Source organism: Euleptes europaea, chromosome 4, assembly GCF_029931775.1.
Source record: "Euleptes europaea isolate rEulEur1 chromosome 4, rEulEur1.hap1, whole genome shotgun sequence".
NCBI classification, from domain to species: Eukaryota; Metazoa; Chordata; class Lepidosauria; order Squamata; family Sphaerodactylidae; genus Euleptes; species Euleptes europaea.
The window spans coordinates 73,110,626-73,130,748 of NC_079315.1; the positions used below are offsets into that span (position 1 = coordinate 73,110,626).

The 20,123-nt window shown below is 43.9% G+C and overlaps 1 protein-coding gene across 1 annotated transcript in view; it reads left to right on the forward strand.

Annotated features, from left to right (window-relative positions):
- The first annotated feature begins 8,348 nt into the window (after positions 1-8,348).
- FBXL17 (F-box and leucine rich repeat protein 17) overlaps positions 8,349-20,123 on the forward strand; it is a 190,851-nt gene continuing 179,076 nt past the window's right edge. The window contains exons 1-5 of the mRNA XM_056848845.1: positions 8,349-9,208; positions 10,384-10,390; positions 11,814-11,936; positions 13,337-13,594; positions 14,480-14,611. Coding sequence (XP_056704823.1) covers positions 8,349-9,208; positions 10,384-10,390; positions 11,814-11,936; positions 13,337-13,594; positions 14,480-14,611 — 1,380 coding nt within the window. The remainder of the gene's footprint in view (positions 9,209-10,383; positions 10,391-11,813; positions 11,937-13,336; positions 13,595-14,479; positions 14,612-20,123) is intronic.

The following is a 20,123-nucleotide window of genomic DNA, read 5'->3' on the forward strand; positions in this document are numbered from 1 at the left end:
ATCTGAGCAAGGCTGTCAAAGTTAGGACATTTTGGAGGACTTTCATTCATAGGGTCGCCATGAGTCGGAAGCGACTTGACGGCACTTAACACACACACACACACATTAGAGAACCATAGGCATTACATCTTGAGCCTCAGGCAGAATCAAACTACATTCTTGAGTGACGCCCCTGGTAGCCTCAATCACTAGTGGGCCCCTTTATGGGGGCTATCTGTACCAGGCAAGGCTAGAATCTTCTGTTCTGGCAGCTCATAATGGCATCTGCCAGACTCATGCTAACTAAGTGATTACACATTAGGGCATCTGTTCCAAGGATTAATACTTCACCCCTTATACCTGGGGCTGCATGTCGATTACATATATGTGCTCTCACATGGTATTGTGCTAGATGCTAACCCTTATACCCTGGGCTTAGCATCCTTATAAGTGCGAGTATGCAGACTGAGCATAAAAGCATACATTTCCAATAATAATGAAGATTATAGGCATTACACCACGAGTCAGCTGTGTCTTGATGGCACCACCAATAAAGCAAATCATGTAATTTTGACTCTCAAGCTGAAAAGAACAGAAGCAAGTTCCATAAGCCAATCAGAGTGTAATCCTACCCATGCATACTCAGAAGTAAATATGACTGAGTTCAGTGGGAGTTACTCCCATTGCTACAGTGCGATGGTAGAACAATATCCAACATTATATGGATTTGGCCTGAATGTGAAAAAAAGTCACACACACTCTCACTACAAGCAGCGTGGATTGCTCTGAGTGATGGCCAACAAACACATGTGGAGAATGGAGATGGAAGCTGGTAGCTCTAAGAATTTCAGGAAACTCTATGGTTTTACCATAGTATTTCTGGCAATTCCTAGAGCTACCAGTTTCACTTCCAGTTGTTTTTTCACTGGAAGTGATGTGGTGCCCCGGCCTGCAGATGGCATCATCTCCCCATATCCCCATCCACAGCCCTCCCACCGGTTGCTAGGCACTGCTTGGCAACCCTATTTGAGGCTCTGGTTACAGGTCTGGCCTTTCCAAGTGAATAACATTTTGCCTATATATATATTCCAAATGCAAGTAACAACTGCTTAAAATAAAATAATAAAATTGAAGAGTTTTGGGGAAAGGCTTCTTGATTATTTATGCCTCACCTTCCCTTCTTCCACAACCCATCCCTTTGCAGTTTTTGTTTTTTTGTTTAAAACAATGCTGCCATCTATTGGCAAAACAGTTGACTTACAAGCCATGGTGCTTGTTCACACAAGGAACTTCATTATCCACAGCTGCTAGCGCAGCACACATCTTTCACATCTTCATTGGAAAAGGTCAGCAACTAGCAATTGGGACTCAGGCCATGAACAACTTTTCTATAACTTTCATGTGAATCTGTTTTTAGGGAAGCATAATTGTATTCAGAGGGATAAGAAGAAGAGTTGGTTTTTATACGCCGACTTTCTCTACCTTTTAAGGAGACTCAACCCGGCTTACAATCTCCTTCCCTTCCTCTTTCCACAACCAACACCTTGTGAGGTAGGGGAGGCTGAGAGAGTTCACAGAACTGTGACAACCCCAAGGTCACCCAGCAGGCTTCATGTGAAGGAGTGGGGAAACCAACCCGGTTCTCCAGATTAGAGTCCACCGATCTTAACCACTACACCATGCTGGCTCTCTAAATTATGGGGGATGGTGCCTTAAGTTCCCAACAAAAATTCCCACGCCAGAAGGGTGATGCCTGGGGTGCCAGGTAGCATAAAATCGACACAGTGGTTTAGTCTGCCTCTGCTTCATCCTTGCTTGGATCACCTGTAAACACCACAGGCAGGGTCACAACAGTTTATCCCATTATGTCTATGCCGTGCCACCAGTTGTCTTCCTGAGAGAAGAATCATGACTGGTCCCTGTTGGCAAAAGAAGTGATACCGGGGGGTGGGGGGGGAGAAGAAGAAGAGTTGGTTTTTATACGCTGACTTTCTCTACCACTTAAGGCAGACTCAAACCGGCTTACAATCACCTTCCCTTCCCCTCCCCACAACAGACACACTGTGAGGTATGTGGGGCTGAGAGAGCTCTTAATAGAACTGTGACTTGCCCAAGGTCACCCAGCTGGCTTCATGTGTAGGAGTGGGGAAACCAACTCGGTTCACCAGATTAGAGTCCGCCGCTCATGTGGAGGAGTGGGGAATCAAACCCGGTTCTCAAGATCAGAGTCCACTACTCCAAGCCACCACTCTTAACCACTACACCACGCTGGCCCTAATTTCCTTATACTGCCCATAGGGTTTTGGATGCTTCTCTGTTTGGTGATAAATTTTCCTGATAACTGAACCATGCTGTGAAGCGATGAGTACTTAAGTATGGTAAAATACACTGCAACCTGACTTTCCATTGATAATAAAGCTGTGATGGACTGAAACTGGAATGGATTGTGAGGTTATCTTCAATCTGACGTTATCAAAGCAGTGATGTATGTATTTATCAAACTATCAAAATGTCTGTCAGAGGAGGACATTTCAGAGGAGACTGGAACCCTCCCCTCCTCAATTTACACTCATGCTTCAAGGGAGCACCAGTTAGAAGAAATACACTGTGTGTAATAATTCTTGCAATGTGTACAGTGAATGGGCCAATATATCTAATTCTCGGTGGGAGGAGCCAAGAAGGCGACCGACTAAAAGCACATTGTAATATGTGCTTTCCTGCATCTCTTGTACGGGGCATCAGAATGCCAGGCAGGGTTATTAATTAACCCAAGCCCCTTCCTAATCTGTGGGAGGGCCCCACTGACCATTGGGTTGAAGAGGACTACTTTCTTTTCTGAGGAGGTATGTTCTTCTTCCCAAAGCACTGAAATCAACCAGGGCCTTACCAGAGGTGTCTGCAAAATTGTTTCAAGGTATGCTGGGCTGTTTATTTTACTCTACATTATCTGCTAATTAGAACTTAATCGTATCTAACTTCTAGAGACTCTCAACTCTATGCTATTTACCACAGAGGAGTTAATTTATGAGATAAGAGCCGCTCCAGCTTTTAACTTTTGTTTCACTATGACGACGGTGCACTGAATGTAAATACAGGCTTTATTTTTCCATTTCAGCCTTTCTTCCTTTCTTCCTGATATTATAGAGGATTTAATTAAACCTAAGATTAGAGATTCCCCAGCATTTAACCTTCAACTACCCATGCTAAGTTTAAACCAAGTAAGATTTTTTTTTAAAGACTAATCAACTCAAAAATTTTGGATGTATACAAGTGGGAGCTGAACTAACTTGTCATACTGTTTAAAAGCACTCCTGGATTTTAAGGTTATTATACACAAAGGATGTCATTTTTTCTCTTTTTTCTTTTTTGTAAATTTTACCTTTTTAAGACTTGCAAAACAGACTTTTTTCAAAAGCTATTACTTAAACTGAGACCGACACAAGGTTCTCTGCTGCCATCTGATGGTGTTTGCTCAAAAGCACTTTTGGACATTTATTTACATTAATGGGAACTAAACTAATAGATCTAACCTGACACTTTATTCAAAAGCATTTCTGTATTTTCAACTATTATATACAGCCTAGAATGCAAAGGAAGCATTTTTTTCTCCTTGTCAACTTTACTAATTGTTCCTATATGTTGTAATAATAATAATAAATGCTTTCAGTTAAAAATATATCTAATTCTCAACATGACCAAATGAGTGAATACTTAAATCCAGAGAACGGTGCTGTGAACAGACATGACTGTCAGGTTTCAGCAAACTCACAGCGTCCCAGGCAATAGAAGCTCAAATCCAGACAGGGCAGTGATTTCAAAGATTTATTCTGGAAGTCAGTGGTTTCAGCAAGACGAAGAGGTTAGAATGCAGATCATTGGGAATCTGCTACATTTATAGAACGGACACAATGGTTACAGCAATACAAGGGAAACAATACATTTCTTTCTCCTGGTAACGACTTCAGTGGGTCAAGTACCGGGTACTTAAGGGCAATCAGAGGTGAGGCTGGTGGAGTTCCTGGCATTGTGAGCAAGACCCGGTATCAGATGAAAGATTTACACGGACGGGTCTCCATACACTTGCAGATCTCTGACCAGAGCTAGTGGGTCGTGTGCAAAACAGGAGGGAGGGGGGAGTACACAGAAGGAATATTGTTTAACCCCTAGTGTCAGAAACCCTATCTGTCAACGACCAATCTTTCTACAAACCCGAGAGAAGCTCCAGGTTTGCAGAAAAACCTGATTTGTTTTAATTGGGAGGTTAAAACCCTCCAAAATGATAGAAGCAGCACGAATATCTTTAAGAAACAAATATCCTCAATGGCTGTTGTTAGGCAACCACAACAGTATTGCTAGCCTTCAAATCTTGGTTTCTGTCAGTAAAAGGGGAGAGGGGGTAGGGCCCTTTCCAGGTGGAAATACTTGGCCCAAGGGTTGCTTAAAAGTGAGGGTGTACTATTGCCCAGTTGATGAAAACCTTGAGGCTGATCTTGAGATGGAGAAGAAAATAAGGGAAGTGACTAAAGCAGATAATAATATGACATTGGGAGACTTAATTACCCTCACATTGACTGGGCAAACCTGGGCTCAAGTCATACTGTAGAAATGAGATTCCTAGACATCATAAATGCCTGTGCCTTAAAACAGTTGGTCACAGTTAACCAGAGGGGTAGTGACCTTGGACTTGGTTCTGAACAAGGCTCAAGACCTGGTGAGAGATTATGGTTGCCAACCTCCAGGTAGTAACTGGAGATCTCTTGCTATTACAACTGATCTCCAGCCCATAGAGATCAGTTCACCTAGAGAAAATGGCTGCTTTGGCCTTTGGACTCTATGGCATTGAAGTCCCTCCCCTCGCCAAATCCCGCCCTCCTCAGGCTCCACCCCAAAAACCTCCTGCCGGTGGCAAAGAGGGACCTGGCAACCCTATGAGAGATGTTATTGCAGTAATTGGGAACAGTGACCACAATGCTATTAAGTTCATGTCCATGGAAAGTTACACCTGGAGTGCAAAAGTGCAATATTCAATTTCAAAAGAGGGAGTTTTACATAAATGGGAATAGTTAAAAGAAAGCTGAAAAGGAATCACAAGAGAGTCAAATCCTGAGAGGATACTTGGAAGGTATTTAAAACCATACTAACTGAAGACCAAATAGAATGCATTCCCCATGTTAGGAAACATACTGCCAAGTCTAAAAGAATGTCTGCAAGGCCAAGGAAGCTATAAAAAGTAAAGAGGCTTCTTTTAAAAAGTGGAAGGTTTGCCCTAATGAATTGAACAGAAGGGATCACAGGCTCTGGCAAAATAAATCAAAGTCAATAATTAGTCATGCACAAAAGAGAATTTGAGAAACAAGTTGCTAAAAGCATCAAGACAAACAATAAACATTTTTAAAATCAGGAGCAGGAAACCAGCCAGACAAGCAGTTAGGCCCTTGGATGACCAAGGAATAAAGGGATTGCTAAAGAAAGGTGGAGGGATGGCAGAGAAGCTCAGTGGCTACTAGCCATGGTGACTAAAGCGAACCTCCACATTTAAAGGCAGTAAACCTCCGAATGCCAGAGCCAGGAGGCAACATCAGGGGAAGACCTTGGCCTCTGTGCCTTGGACCTCCAGAAACACTGGTTGGCCACTTTATGAGACAGGATGCTGGACTAGATGGACTACTGGTCTGATGAAGCAAAGCTCTTATGTCATCCAGTCCATCAGGCATAAGCCTTGTGTTACCAGCTCCAAGCCTGGCCAGCTCCAGGGCCTGGTATCACTTTGAGGAAACCTGACTGCAGCATACAAGTCAGGCGATTTGTTCCATTATCAAATCACACTTCCTAATAGGAAGCTTTTCTTAATTTTCTACTGGAATCTCTCCTCTTTCAAATTAAGCTAACCAGAGTTAATTTTTCTTCTAGATCAGCAGAGAACAAGCTTTTGCCTTTCCATGTTATACCTCTTCAAATATTTGAAGAGCATGATCACATGTCATGTCAATCTTCTCTCTTCCAGGCTAAACATAACCAGTTCCTCCCATTTTTCCTTGTAGGACCTGTTTTCCAGATCCCCAGCCTTCCTCTCATTGGCTGCATCTTTCTTAAAGTGTGGTACAAAGAACTGGAAACAGTACTCTGGCAGAATATAGTGGAATTAGTCTAGTGACTTGGATACGAACCTTCTATCAGAGCAGTCTAAAACCACATTAGACTTTTGGGCAGCTGTATTGCACTGGTAACTCATGGCTTCAGTCCTGAGATTCTTTTCACATGTATTATTGCCATGCCAAATATCGCCCATACTGAACTTGTGCATTTGAATTTTTTTCCTGCCAAAATGCATTTGCTGTATTTAATGTTGTTAGTTTCATCCCAACTTTCCAACCTATCAGGGTCATTTTGAATAATATTTCTATATTTTAGCTATCCTTCACAGTTTGTCTCATCTGCAAATTTGTTAAGGATTTCTTCTACCCCTTCACCCAATGTTGAAGTGAACTGTGCCCAGGATAAAGCCCTCCGATGCTCCACTTGACACCTTCCACCATACTAATGAAATGCCATTGAGAAGCACTCTTTGAGTACACTCCTTCAGACACCAGTGAATCTACCAGATGGTACTGTTGGTTTCGCCTACATGTAACCAGTTTGCTAACTAAAATCTCAATGTGGACTTTATTAAATGCCTTGCTGAAATAATGGTATATATTACATCCACAGCATTCCCACAATTGGCTCTGTTCATAATTTGATTTTAAAACTGCAAAAAGTTTGAAATGGCAAGATTTGTTCTTGACATGTTGGCTTCTACTAATCAGTGCATTGTTTTGAAGATGCTTTCACACTGATCACTTATTAATCTAATTGTGTCCCGAGTCCTCCCCCGCCCCCCTTTGGATATTGGGACATTCCACCATCTCTCTGGTGCTTCAAGATTTCTTAAAGGTGACAGACAAAGATTCAGAGTATTCCAGCATTTTCTCTTAATTATTGTTGTATGCAATTTAGAAGAACTGCATTCATTTAAGGTAGCTAAGTATTCACTAACCAGCTCCTTATCAGTCTTGAGCTGCAATCCTATCCGTTCACAATACTTTTGCTAGGTTACATGTAGTTTCCTGTTTGGTGGAAGACTGAGGGACATGTCAGTTGAGAATATTTATTGATCTAATCCCTTATTCATATTTTGTGTTAATTTTTATATTAGGTATATGAGGTATTGATTACATAATGTTGGATAAGACAAGAATATATAACTTAATATTGGAATTAGTCCCGTTGGCAAAAGATTATACAATTTAATTTTAGACGGAAGAGGGAGAGGGGGAAGTCATTTAATTGTTATATTAGAATAATGTTTGTCTCATTATTATTATTATTATTATTATTATTATTATTATATATTGTCTTTATAGAAATATTAAATGAAGAAAAATAAAAAAATATCCCCCCCCCCCAAAAAAAGGGCCTCTGCAGCCCCCTACAAAACAAACAAACAGAAACCCGCATCCGGGCAGGATGTGGGTGGGTATGTTCATTTTCTGGCAGGGGTCCACTCTCGATTCTATCGCTGAGGTCCCCGTTATTGGAACCCAGTTGTAGCCTCTTTTCTGGAGGGGCAGCCGTTTTAGTCTGCTTACAGCCAAGATAAAGCAAGAATCTAGTGACCCATAGAAGACTGGCAAGATTTTATTTCAGCATAGACTTTCGGGGAAGGGAGCTCGCTTGTCTCTTTCGCGCTCACGCCACGGGATCCGAACACGGACCGAAGGCTCGCTTGCAGCTCTGCGTGAAACGGCTCTGCGTACAACTTGCTTGCTCAGTAAAGCACTCGTAGGAGCTTGAATGATCGTTTTGAACTCGTCACGTCTCCGAAACTAAGCAGGGTCGGCCCTGGTTTTAGTCTTCAGGCAGGCAACCCGCAAGGAACGCCGGGGTCGCGACCCAGAGGCAGGCAACGGCATCTCTGAACGCCTCTTGCCTTGGAAACCCTACCGGGTCGCCGTGCGTCAGCTGTGACTTGACAGCGCGCCGCGCGCACGCGCACAAAGCCGACTCGAACGTCCCCTTCGCCCCGCACATGGGCGGTCCTAACGGCAGCCGGAAGTGAGAGACTCGGCCCGCCCTTGACGCTTCCTGGTGCGCTTTCCAAGCGTCTCTTTGGGCGGAGCCATGGCAACCGTAGCGGAAGTTCCGGCTGCTTCGAAGTCCCGGAAGGAGCCGGCAGTGTTGTGGTTGCCGGCCGCCGAGGCTGTTGTTATTATCGATCGGCGTGTCTGGGCCGCCGGTGGCGGGGGGAGGGAAGGGCCATGCCGCCGCCTCGGAGGCGCCGCTGAGGCCGCCCAGGGAGGCTCCAGGCGGGCGGCGGCTCTGCTTCCTATATGGGCCACTTTCTCTCGCGGAAGGGAACCAGCCTGAACGCGGATCGGAGCCGCCGGCGCAGTCGCCCCCTGAGGGGGAAGGGGCCGCCGGCGGCGCGGAGCCGGAGCTGCTTCCTGCGCGGGCCCTGCATGCTCTGCTTCCTCGTCCACAGCGCCAGCCAGGAGCAGCCGCCGCCGCCTGCCCACCGCGGCTCCCCTCCGCCGCCGCCGCCGCCACTTCTCTACGCGGCTCTGAAGGACCCGGAGGAGCGCGCCGCTTGCCCTCTCCTGCGTCTGTCGCCCTGGGCCGCCGCCGCTTGGGAAGCGCGGGGCCGCCGCTGCCGCCGCCTGCTGCTCTCCGGCCTGCTCTTCCCGCCGCCGCCGCCGCTGCCTCCGCGGGGCTTCTTGGGCCCCGCGCTGCAGCCCGCCGAGGCCGGCGCGGAGATGGTGTGCAAGCGCAAGGGGGTGGGCCTGCCCGCCTGCCCGCCCTGCAAGCAGCCCCGCGGCGCCGGGCCGGGAGCCGAGAGCCCTTCGCCGCCCCCGGAGGCGGCCGCCTGCCAGCAGGGCGCCTTGCCCGAGCCCCACTTCTGCCCGCTGCCCTGCGCCTCGGGCGGCGGCAAGCCCGAGGCCTCGCCCCGCCAGCCGGCCGGCGAGAACGGGGGTGGCCGCGGGGGGGCGCCCGCCCAGTCCGCCTCGCAGCCGCCCCAGCCCGGCGGGCGGGAGCGGCAGGAGCCCCGCGAGCCCGACTGCGAGGAGCCCCCCGAGAACCCCGGCGACTGTTGCCCGGAGCCCCTGCCGCCTGCCCCGGACATCAACGAGCTGCCGCCCTCCATCCTTCTCAAGGTGGGTGGCTGGCCGGCAGCCGGAGGCGGAGCTCTCAGGTCACCGCTGCCCTTCCTGAGCTGCCCAGGGAAAAGCCCCTTGTGGGGGCAGCCGTGTCCATTGGGATGCCTTTGCGGAAGGGGGGTTTCCTTTCTGGGACTGTCTCTTTCAAAGCTTCCAAGAGTATGGCGGTTGCCGCATTATGTATTCCCAGCGATGTATTGAGAGTTTGAAAATGTTATAAAAAAACATTGCTTTAAAAGAAAAGAGCAAGAGTCCAGTAGCACCTTAAAGACTAACAATTTTCTGGCAGGGTATGAGCTTTCGTGAGCCACAGCTCACTTCTTCAGATGAGAGATGAGATAGCTCACACCCTGCCAGAAAATATTTTTGTTAGTCTTTAAGGTGCTACTGGACTCTTGCTCTTTTCTACTACTGCAGACAGACTAACACGGCTACCCACTGTGAATTGCTTTAAAAGGGTTTTTGGATGCCACGGCTAAAAAATGGTTGGAAGACATCTTCACAGCTAAAGGAGCCAAACAAAGTGCGAGCGGTATTTTTTATAACCGTTTCAAACTCTTAATACATTGGTGGCAATACATAGAAAGTGCGAACAGTATTTTTTATAACATTTTCAAACTCTTAATACATTGCTGGGAATACCTAGTGCGGTAACAGCCTATGTTTCTGTGGTTGGCTTGAGCCACTGTGTTGGTTTTAGCACCCTCTGCACTTGTGTTCCCACCTGTGGCTCTGGCGTAATCTTTAAATGGCAGTCGTGTTTGAAGGCACATAGGTGTAAGAAGCCTGCAGTGGCGAGGCTGGTTCTGCTGTTCGCCCTGCTGGTTGGGAAGGGGTCAAGAACTCTGTATGATTTGTGAAACAGGCATTCTTACTTGGGAATAAGCCCCGTGGGACAAAGTGAGGACGGGCTCCTGTACGATGCACAGGATTGTGCTGTAAGAACATTAAATTGTACTCTAGCTGAAGAGGTAACTGTCCTTGGTTGTACACATAGCACAACACAAGTTTCCTGAGCTGAGAAAACTTGAACTATCTTTAGATTTCCATTGAATCAGCTAACCCAGAGTAGTTAGTAGGGCTTGATGTTTCCATGTTGTAATATAGCTAGAAATCCCGCACTACCTGCAAACAATTGTTGAAGGTAATTGCTTTTAAGCAAAAGACAGCTGTATTATGGTGATAGCTGTCGTTTTTAAATCTATGTTAGTTTTTCAGTTTTGGTAAAGTTTCCATTTGAGTGATGATACTACTACATAACTCTGTATTACTGGAACTTCTGGGTTTGAGGCTTGTACTGAACTATCCCAAAATGCCACAGGAGAAAAGAACCATCAGGACATGTTCTCAGGAGTGCCAGAATCTCTGATCATTCAAAAAATATTTAACTGTATTGAGAGTACCCTTCATGATAATAGGTAGCTAAGGTCTTTAAAACTATCTTTCACATTTATTGCTTGCTCAAATCCATTCTGGTCTTGAATACATGAAACTGCCTTATACTGAATCCGACCCTTGGTCTATCAAAGTCAGTATTGTCTACTCAGACTGGCAGCAGCTCTCCAGGGTCTCAGGCTGAGGTCTTTCACATCACCTACTCGCCTAGTCCCTTTAACTGGAGATGCCGGGGATTGAACCTAAGACCTTCTGCATGCCAAGTAGATACTCTACCACTGAGTCGCAGCCCCTCCTTCTCTTGAGAGCTGTGAAAGGGTACTGAAATAAAAAGGGGTCTTTCTTCCCTTGTCCCTAAGCCTGAGTTCAGCTACGCTGCTATCTCCTGGGTCTTTTACAAGGCTGCCACACCATGTTAACAACAGAAGAAGTAAAAACAAGCATCACAGGGAAGGATAAGAGGAAAGGTCTACTGTATAAAGAAGTCAAGGAATGGGGTGTGGTGAGAGGTGGAGACCTTTCAAAAGGTGAAGTGTATCAAAATGTTTAGGAAGAACTAATATTTTCCCACTGAATTTTTGAAGGGAATTAATTGGCCTTGTTTTAAAAAAAAAAGCCCTAATATATTTACAAATGAAAATCCACCGGGTTTTGTGGAATGGCTTTAATATGTTAAGCTTGCATCCCAGGTGCTCTGGTCATCACAGATACCTCCCTTAGAAGTAGACTTGGTAGAAGAAAAACTCTTGAGCTGCAAGTCAGCAATTGCAAGTTGATCCTGTGCTAAATCTGGTATCAAAAGAATGCCCTCCAGCTCTTCAGCTGCCAAACTAGAAGAAAAAGAGCTGAGGGAAAAACGACTTGTGTGGCAACAGAATGTGCTGGCAGGTCAGTGTGTAGTTTTGATGGAAGTGCTCATCTTCCTCTTTCCCCTCACTTCTTGAAATGGTCCTCCACAACTATTAGTTGATGTCAAAGATTTAAAGCTTCAAACACAGCATGATGCTGTTCACGTGCATGGGTGTCACATGCTCCCTAAGGTACAGTGTGAATGTAGCTCTGTACATTAAATTGTTATTATAATGGTTATGATGTTGAGAGTAAGCAGACTAGCTGTTAGGGATGCACATATGCAAAGTAAATGCAAATAATTATTCTAAGTATTTACTAACTAGAAGGATGTGTTAAAAGAAATTATTTCAAGATATCTGACTTTCTTATAACTAATCTTTTATTCCTCCCTAGATATTTTCCAACTTATCCTTGAATGAGCGATGTCTTTCAGCATCATTAGTTTGTAAATACTGGCGTGATCTCTGTTTAGATTTCCACTTCTGGAAACAGTTGGATCTCAGCAATCGTCAGCAGGTATGAACGAAGCTAAAGAAAAACAATGTTGTTTAGTCATTCAAAACAATTCCTTTTCTCCTGCTGGTAAAATTGATACCGGTAGGCGCACTCATCCCATTGAGTTTTCATAGAAGAAATGGAATGAGTTTTCCCCCCAATGCTTGGTTTTAGGCCAAAGCCCACCACAGCCATCTTGATGAGGGATGCTCTTTGACAAAGCTCTGCTGCGGTGATGTATCATTAACCTGTGATTAGAACAGTATAATTTCGTTTTGGGTGGAGTATGATTGGAGAATTGTCATGACATAATCTATGATGATGCCTCTTGATGATCTAGGATTGCTGTTGTGAGCATGGGGATAGTGTTAGATGTCAAACCCAGTACATACCTTATTGGGTCTTAACTTAATATTCCTGCATTGGCAGTTGTGTTGAGCAGGTTGTGTTTTTTTTTGGGGGGGGGAGTTAATTCTAGAGATGAGATAGAAAAAGGAGGGAAAATAAAGTACGCTCCATAGGACGCACCTTTCCATAAGATGCACCTAGGTTTTAGAGGAGGAAAACAAGAAAAAATCTTGTTTTCCTCCTCTAAAAACTTGTCTTATGGAGCGAACGTCGACTGGGCGTGTGCGCTTCGGGATGGCGCGAGCTAGTGTTCCCTGCCCCGACGGCCAGCTGGGAGGCGGGCGGGGCCGCGCAGAGCGAGCTGGCGCACACGCCCAGCCGGCTCTGTGCGGCCCCTCCCGCCTCCCAGCTGGCTGTTGGGGCGGGGAACACTGGCTCGCGCTGTCCCAACACGCACGCGCCCAGCCGGCTCTGTGCGCCCCACCCGCAGAGCCGGCTGGGCGTGTGCGCATCCGGACGGCGCGAGCTGGCGTTCCCCGCCCCGACTGCCAGCTGGGAGGCGGGCGGGGCCGCACAGAGCCGGCTGGGCACGTATGCCAGCTCGCTCTGTGCTGCCCCGCCCGCCTCCCAGCTGGCCGTCGGGGCGGGGAACTCTGGCTCGCACCATCCCGACACGCACGCGCCCAGCCGGCATTCGCTCTATAAGACGCACGGACATTTCCCCTCACTTTTCAGGAGGAAAAAAGTGCGTCTTGTGGAGCGAAAAATACGGTAAGTGCAGTGCAACTGTTGAAATTATCCTGCAGATACAGTGTTGAACTAGGATTATTAGCATCAGGAAACCATTTGGAGCTTTCAAAATTCAAGTGGGAATGAACAGTACAAAGACTAGACCTAGTGAAGTTACTGTTAAGTTGGGAGAGTCAGGTTTGCTTATGAAAATGCTTTCCACAACTTGGTCAGAAATCCAGAATTTGTATCACATGTGCCTTTGGTTCTGTTTGTGCATGTTTATGTTTGGAAAACAATAGGCTATGGGAATATTAATGTTACAAACTTGACTTTGTTGACAGGTCACTGACGAATTACTGGAAAAAATTGCATCAAGAAGTCAGAATATAACTGAAATCAATATTTCAGATTGCCGTAATATATCAGATACTGGAGTATGTGTTCTAGCATTTAAATGTCCTGGACTTCTAAGGTATATTGCCTACAGGTGTAAACAGCTGTCTGACACATCCATAATTGCTGTGGCCTCGCAGTGCCCTCAACTGCAGAAAGTACATGTGGGAAATCAAGACAGGCTTACTGATGAAGGACTCAAGCAGGTAGGCTTTATGCAGTAAAGATATTTTTGATACTTAAACATTATATTTTTAAACCGGTTAAGAACATAAGAAAAGCCATGCTGGATCAGACCAAATTTCACCAAGTCCAGCAGTCTGTTCACACAGTGGCCAACCAGGTGCCTCTAGGAAGCCCACAAACAAGATGACTGCAGCAGCATTATCCTGCCTGTGCTCCACAGCACCTAATGTAATAGGCATGCTCCTCTGATCCTGGAGAGAATAGGTGTGCATCATGACTAGTATCCGTTTTTACTAGTAGCCTGAACAGCCCTCTCCTCCATGAATGTTTCCACTCCCCTCTTAAAGCCTTCCAAGTTGGCAGCCATCACCACATCCTGGGGCAGGGAGTTCCACAACTTAGCTATGCGAAGAAATACTTGCGTAAAGAAATACTTCCTTTTATCTGTTTTGCAATTGTGCTTGCTTATGTAGGAGTAAGCCCTGTTGAACATGGTGGGAGTTATTTCTGAGGAAATATGGATAGGATTGGACTGAGTGCCAAAATGAATGTATTGATGTGTGTTTATAAGCGGCTGCTTTGCATGAGACACTGAAGATAATGTGCAATGTTTTTTTTTTTTGGGGGGGAAGCATCTTAAAAGGATTAAAAAGACAGTGGGCCAGCCTGTTCTTGCAATATCTCAAGGAATTAAGTTGGGTATTTATAGATGCCCATGAGTATAACCAGTCGTCAAGGGTAGTTGTTTTGTACCTGGTACTCAAACTGTTTTTGGAATCCTTCTGGTTAACTTAAATAAAATGTAAATTGCTTCTGTAGCAGTGTAATATTTCAACATATAATGTAGATTAAATGCAGATGTAAGTACATATTGTATGCTGATATAATGTTAACTTCATTTGCAGCTGGGCTCCAAGTGCAGAGAACTGAAAGATATTCATTTTGGGCAGTGCTACAAGATCTCAGATGAAGGAATGATAGTGATAGCTAAAGGTTGTCTAAAGCTACAACGAATATATATGCAAGAAAACAAATTGGTAAGTGTTATATATTTAAATTAACACGGCCTGCATCTTTTCCCCTGAGTCTTGCCTTCCAATGCATTATAAATGCATGTTCTGCTAACTGGTTTTTTGGAGGGTTTATTCCTAGAAATTTAATTCAGTGTTCTGAGAGTTGATAACTGCATGTGGAGATTCACAACTGAATCTCAAAGCTGTCCTGTACTTCAGTGGTGACATATTTCAATCTAGAACCAAAACTATTTGACAACTATAGTTTCAAGAGGTTCATGGTAGCTGCAGAACTGCTTGTTTTGTGCATTGTTCAGGTAGTCTGCGTAAACTTAGTTTTTATCTAATTTATACTTGTTATTGGTTTACAAATTTATTGATGTATTTTATTTTGTGTTGTGAACTGCCCTGAGCCCTGTTTTGCAGGAGGAGGACGGGATATAAATAAAATATTATTATTACTCTGCTAGCAAGGCGTTGCTGGGGCTTACACTGGCAAGACTGCTGCTTCTATAAGGAGTTCCTCTACAAAACATTTCTGATGGCTGTAGAATATTCTTTGGAGAGTGCTGCATGTTTTCATGTCAGAGAGCATCTGATTAAACTAACATATTTGAGAGTTGAATTTGCTTTATACGAGGATGTAGAATATTAAACTAACTCATGCAGTCTGTCAGCAGGCATTAGTCAAGTTCACTAAATGAAACTTCCACGTATAGAAAATGCTAGGAAGAAACAGCATATGTCCATTGTTATCACATACTGTTTATGAGCTTGCTAGGTGACGCTATTAAATACAGAATAGGTCTTAATCATTTTTCTGTTTACTAGTCCATCAGTATAATAACTGTACAGACTTGTGACTGTTCAGAGTCTATTAATGCATAGTGAGTACTTTAGACATAAGACTTACCAAAATACACGTACACTGCTTTTTGTACCAGTGGAGAAGCATCAGGGTTTTTTTTTTTGTGGTAGCACTTATTGGTACTGTGTACCGGCACTTGGGAGGGGGGGGGGCTGTCCCAAGCCCCAAGGAGGGAATTGGTGTAACCTTATGAGTACTGGCACCTTTTTTTGTTACAAAAAAGCACTGCATGGTATCAACAGTGGGTACAAGTAATGAATCTGGAAAGCCAGTATTTTCTTACTTGTGTCTCAAGCTTTGCTTCCTGTCATGTGAACATGATCCTGCATCTTTCGTTACAGTTCTTATGGTGTCCAAGCTAAGTTGGTATATCTCTTTTGCCTTCCCAGACATTCTCTAAAATAATTTCTTGAGGAAGCAGAAAAATTATCTGCAAGGAAAGTCTCATGGGCTATTTGACCAATCTAAAAAATTTAAGCTGCCTCTCCCCCACTCTGGAATTATCCCAGAATTCTTCTTTGGAGAAGCTTTAGAGGAATTGACTGTCCAGTGTCTTTTACTTTGTAGTCTTGTGTTTCTCATGAGAATTTGAAGCATCAAGGCAAACTCACTCTGGGTTTCAGTTATTTGCTATGTTAAAACTTAGAGGCCGATGTGCCAGCCGTATAGGAAACAAAATGCTTCTGAACTGCAGACTACTTTTGAAAATTCAGATTGATTGTGTACAGTGCCAAGTGCTTTTGCTTTGCTAAGTTTATCAGAGATGTATTACAGAAAGTATCTGAGCAGCCTTGTAAATCAGTATAGAACCTGCCATTCTATATTATTCTGGGCTTGCAGAAACTTAACAAATATCACTATGTAGTTGTCAAGGCACTGAGGAAGTAGTTTTATTTACTGGTAAACTAGTGCACAAAAAAAATCTTACGGGGGTTTTCACCCAGCTTGGTTCTTATGGGAAGCAAGAGTGAACTTCCTCAAAATACCCTAAGGAACACTTCAGGAAATGTTCTTGTTTTGATGGGGAAATACATAAGGAGAGCTCTGCTGGATCAGGCCAATGGTCCATCTAGTTCAGCATCCTGTCTCACACAGAGGCCAACCAGTTCCTCTGCAGTCCAACAACAGGGCATAGAAACCGAGGCCTTCCTCTGATGTTGTTTCTGGGCACTGGTGGTCAGAGGTTTACTGTCTCTGAATGCAGAGGTTCCCTTTAGTTACCACGGTGAGTAGCTACTGATAGACCTATCCTTCATGAATCTTTTTAATCCCCTTTTAAAGCTATCTGCCTGTGGCCATCACTACATTCTCTGGCAGCGAAATCAACATTTTAATAACTCGCTGTATAAAGAAGTATTTCCTTTTGTCCATCCTGAATCTACAGCTACTGGATGCCCTCAAGTTCTGCTTTCCAAGCAATTCAGAAATGGACAAGCCTTATGGTTTTTGTTAAGTACAAAGCTCGGTCTGTCTTTCTTTCCTGTCAAGTCACAGCTGACTTATGGCAACCCTGCAGGGTTTTCAAAGGAAGAGATATTCAGGGGTAGTTTGCCATTGCCTGCCTCTGCATCAAACCACTGTTATTCCTTGGAGTTATTTCATCCAAATACATGTCAGGATTGCGGCTGAGAGTGTGTGACTGGCCCGAAGTCACCCAGCAAGTTTCCAAGGCAGAGAGGAGAACTGAATCTGGGTTTCCCAGATCCTAGTCTGACACCTTAACCACTATACCATGCTGGCTCTCGTACCTTATATCTAGACATTAAATGTTCAGTGTCTCAGGAATTTCCTATGCTTATAGCTCATTGCTCTTATGGATTCTGCTTTATATTCTATTCCATGGATAGTGCCCCCTTTTCCTCTGGCCCTTCATAGTGGCATTTGTTTAAAAATTCATCTCAACCCAAATATTTCTGAGGCAGCTAACAATAATAAATGAAGTTGTGTTTCTTATTGGCATCCACACATTCACAGCAGATACATTTATGCACTGACTTGCAGCATAGAAAGTCAGTGTATACATATAATAAAAATGTAATTGTTGGAAGCTCATAAGTTTTCAGACTGGAGGGCACACTGCAGTAGAAGCTTTTTGGACCTACACAAACAATTAGACACATAAATTTGTAGCCAGTACAGTGAATTGACTATGTTAAACAGTTTTTTTAATTAAGCAAAATGTTAGAGGTTTAGTATAAAAGTGTATCTAGATCTCTAGCACAGTATAAGAAATCTGGAGTTTAAAACTTAACATTTATGCTTGTTGCCAGCTTTGAAGGCAGAGGCATCTGTACAGGAGGCATACATTTTTGCTACCTGGGTCAAGTCAGACCCCTGTAATAATGGGATATATTTAAATAAGAGTGGTTTCTTGGCTAAGGAAGCCAAGCTGTTCCACTATTGCTTGGGTCTCCACAGTAGACTGTTATATTGTTTCCCTAGTTTCTTCCTGTTGGGGAGCTCCTCTTTTCCTGTCCTCTCTGTGATTTTAGTCTTAACTAGGACATCTTCTTGCCAGTTTGGCTTATGGAGGTTCTCTGGAATGGCATCAGAACGAATTCTGCATGGAAGATAGAGATCTGAAAGATCCTCAAGTTGGAAAGAGGCAATCGTACCTCTATGCAGCCCAAGCTGTTCCTTGAGCTGTCTACACATGCTATGTGATATTCTTCTGCTTTGTGGCACATTGTTTGAGCAGCCAGAAACTTTGCTGCTTGCCTTGCTCCTTCATGCTTTTGCTCAAGGGAATCTACCTTAGTCTCAGCATCTCAGAATCATAAGAACAGGACTGAGGGATGTAGATAGAAAAAAGGGAGGGCCAGAGAGCATCTTTATCTGATTTCTATGTATGGACAGTAGTATGCCACAATGGGCATACTACAGAGTTCAGCTGCTTTTGCCAACCCTAAGCTGGGAGAAAGGGGAGGAGTTTCAAGTGGATAAAAAGGCAGGGAGCAGAATGGTTTTCTTCTTCCTCAGCTCTTTTAAGACTTCTTCCTAGGTTTCGGTTTTGTACCAAAATATCTCTCGGCATGTAAATGCTCTGCTTCTTTCACACACGGTATCCAGTTTCTCACTTGTTAAGCTGGGCTAAGAATGTGTCACCCAGCATTCTGTGGCAGAGTAGGGATTGGAACTTGGGCCTCCCACATTGGGAGAACAATGCACTTAAAACTGACAATAATGCAGGATTATAAGACTGGAGAACAATGCTTTGAAATAACATACAATAAATAATGAAATAAAAGCCAGGTTACAAAACTGGGAGAGCAATGTACGAAAAACAACGAAGACCTCTTTATATTCTGCAGACAAGTCCAAAAGATGATACATTTGTAACATTTTGGGATTAGGGTAAAGCATAGCTACTTGGCTACCATGTCTTTAAATTACAACATAATGTATTAGTATTAAAAATGCTGAATGTTAATTACTACCAGTCAGTATTCTATGGAAACTGTATCTATTCTGTTGACCTTTAGGTGGCACTATTGACTTTAAATATGCTGACATGCCTTAGTATCCTGGGTGCAACAATTAAATGCATCTCAACTTTAGGTGGTTGGAAGTGCAGTAACAGTAATACTACCTAGTCATATTTCTTAAAGTTTATTCACAATGGTCAGTGTGATTTTTCATAACAGGAGTACTGTGTAGCTGACTTTAAAGCTCTAAAACGACTGATTTTTTTTGAATACAGGTTATTTGACATAGTAACAATCCTGCGTCTTTGTATGAAGAATAACAAACTTTTCAAGATAATGGCTTATTAGCTATGCATGTCTGCAATTATGATTTGGCTTCTTAGCATTAATAGCTCTAAATGAGTTGGATGTGAAGAGCATTGGTTCTAATAATTCTATTAGATATAAAAATGTATAAATCGTTAACTCTTCGACCACTTCCATAAAGGAGAAACAACAATAGTGACAAAATGTAGCCAAGTGAAGTTGAAAAGCAATGGTTTTCTATTCAGTACTTAGAGGATAGCCCAATCTTAGTGCCATGGAAACTGAAATCCTTCTTTACCTATAGAATAATTTTATGACACTTGAGTTTGTATGAATTTCTAAATGTAGTTTTTTCTAAATGGCTACTTGATGCACAGATGTAGCTTTTACAACAATGTATGAAGGCTGTGTGCATACTTGCCCAATTATGCTTTTCTTACTAAGCGCTGTGGATGAATAGTCAATATGTTCTGTAACTTTCAAATTGCTAAGTAGTGTACATTGCCAGACTCTTAACTGGAGAGCCAGTGTGGTATAGTGGTTAGGAGCGGTGGACTCTAATCTGGAGAACCGGGTTTGATTCCCCACTCCTCCTCATGAGTGGCGGACTTCAATCTGGCGAACAGGGTTGGTTTCCCCACTTCTACGCATGAAGTCAGCTGGGTGACCTTGGGCTAATGTCTTAGAGCTCTCTCAGCCTCACCTGCCTCACAAAGGTGTCGGTTGTGGGGAGGGGAAGGGAAGGAGATTGTAAGCCGGTTTGATTCTCCTTAAAAAGGTAGAGAAAATTGGCATATGAAAACCACCTCTTCTATAAAATATATTTGAGTGAATGCTGTTGCTCTATACTTATATGAGTATAATGTTTGTGTGCTGTTATACAGCTGTGGTTGGTGTCTCTAGTGATTTTAGAATGGAGGGCAGCCACTAGGCTGCT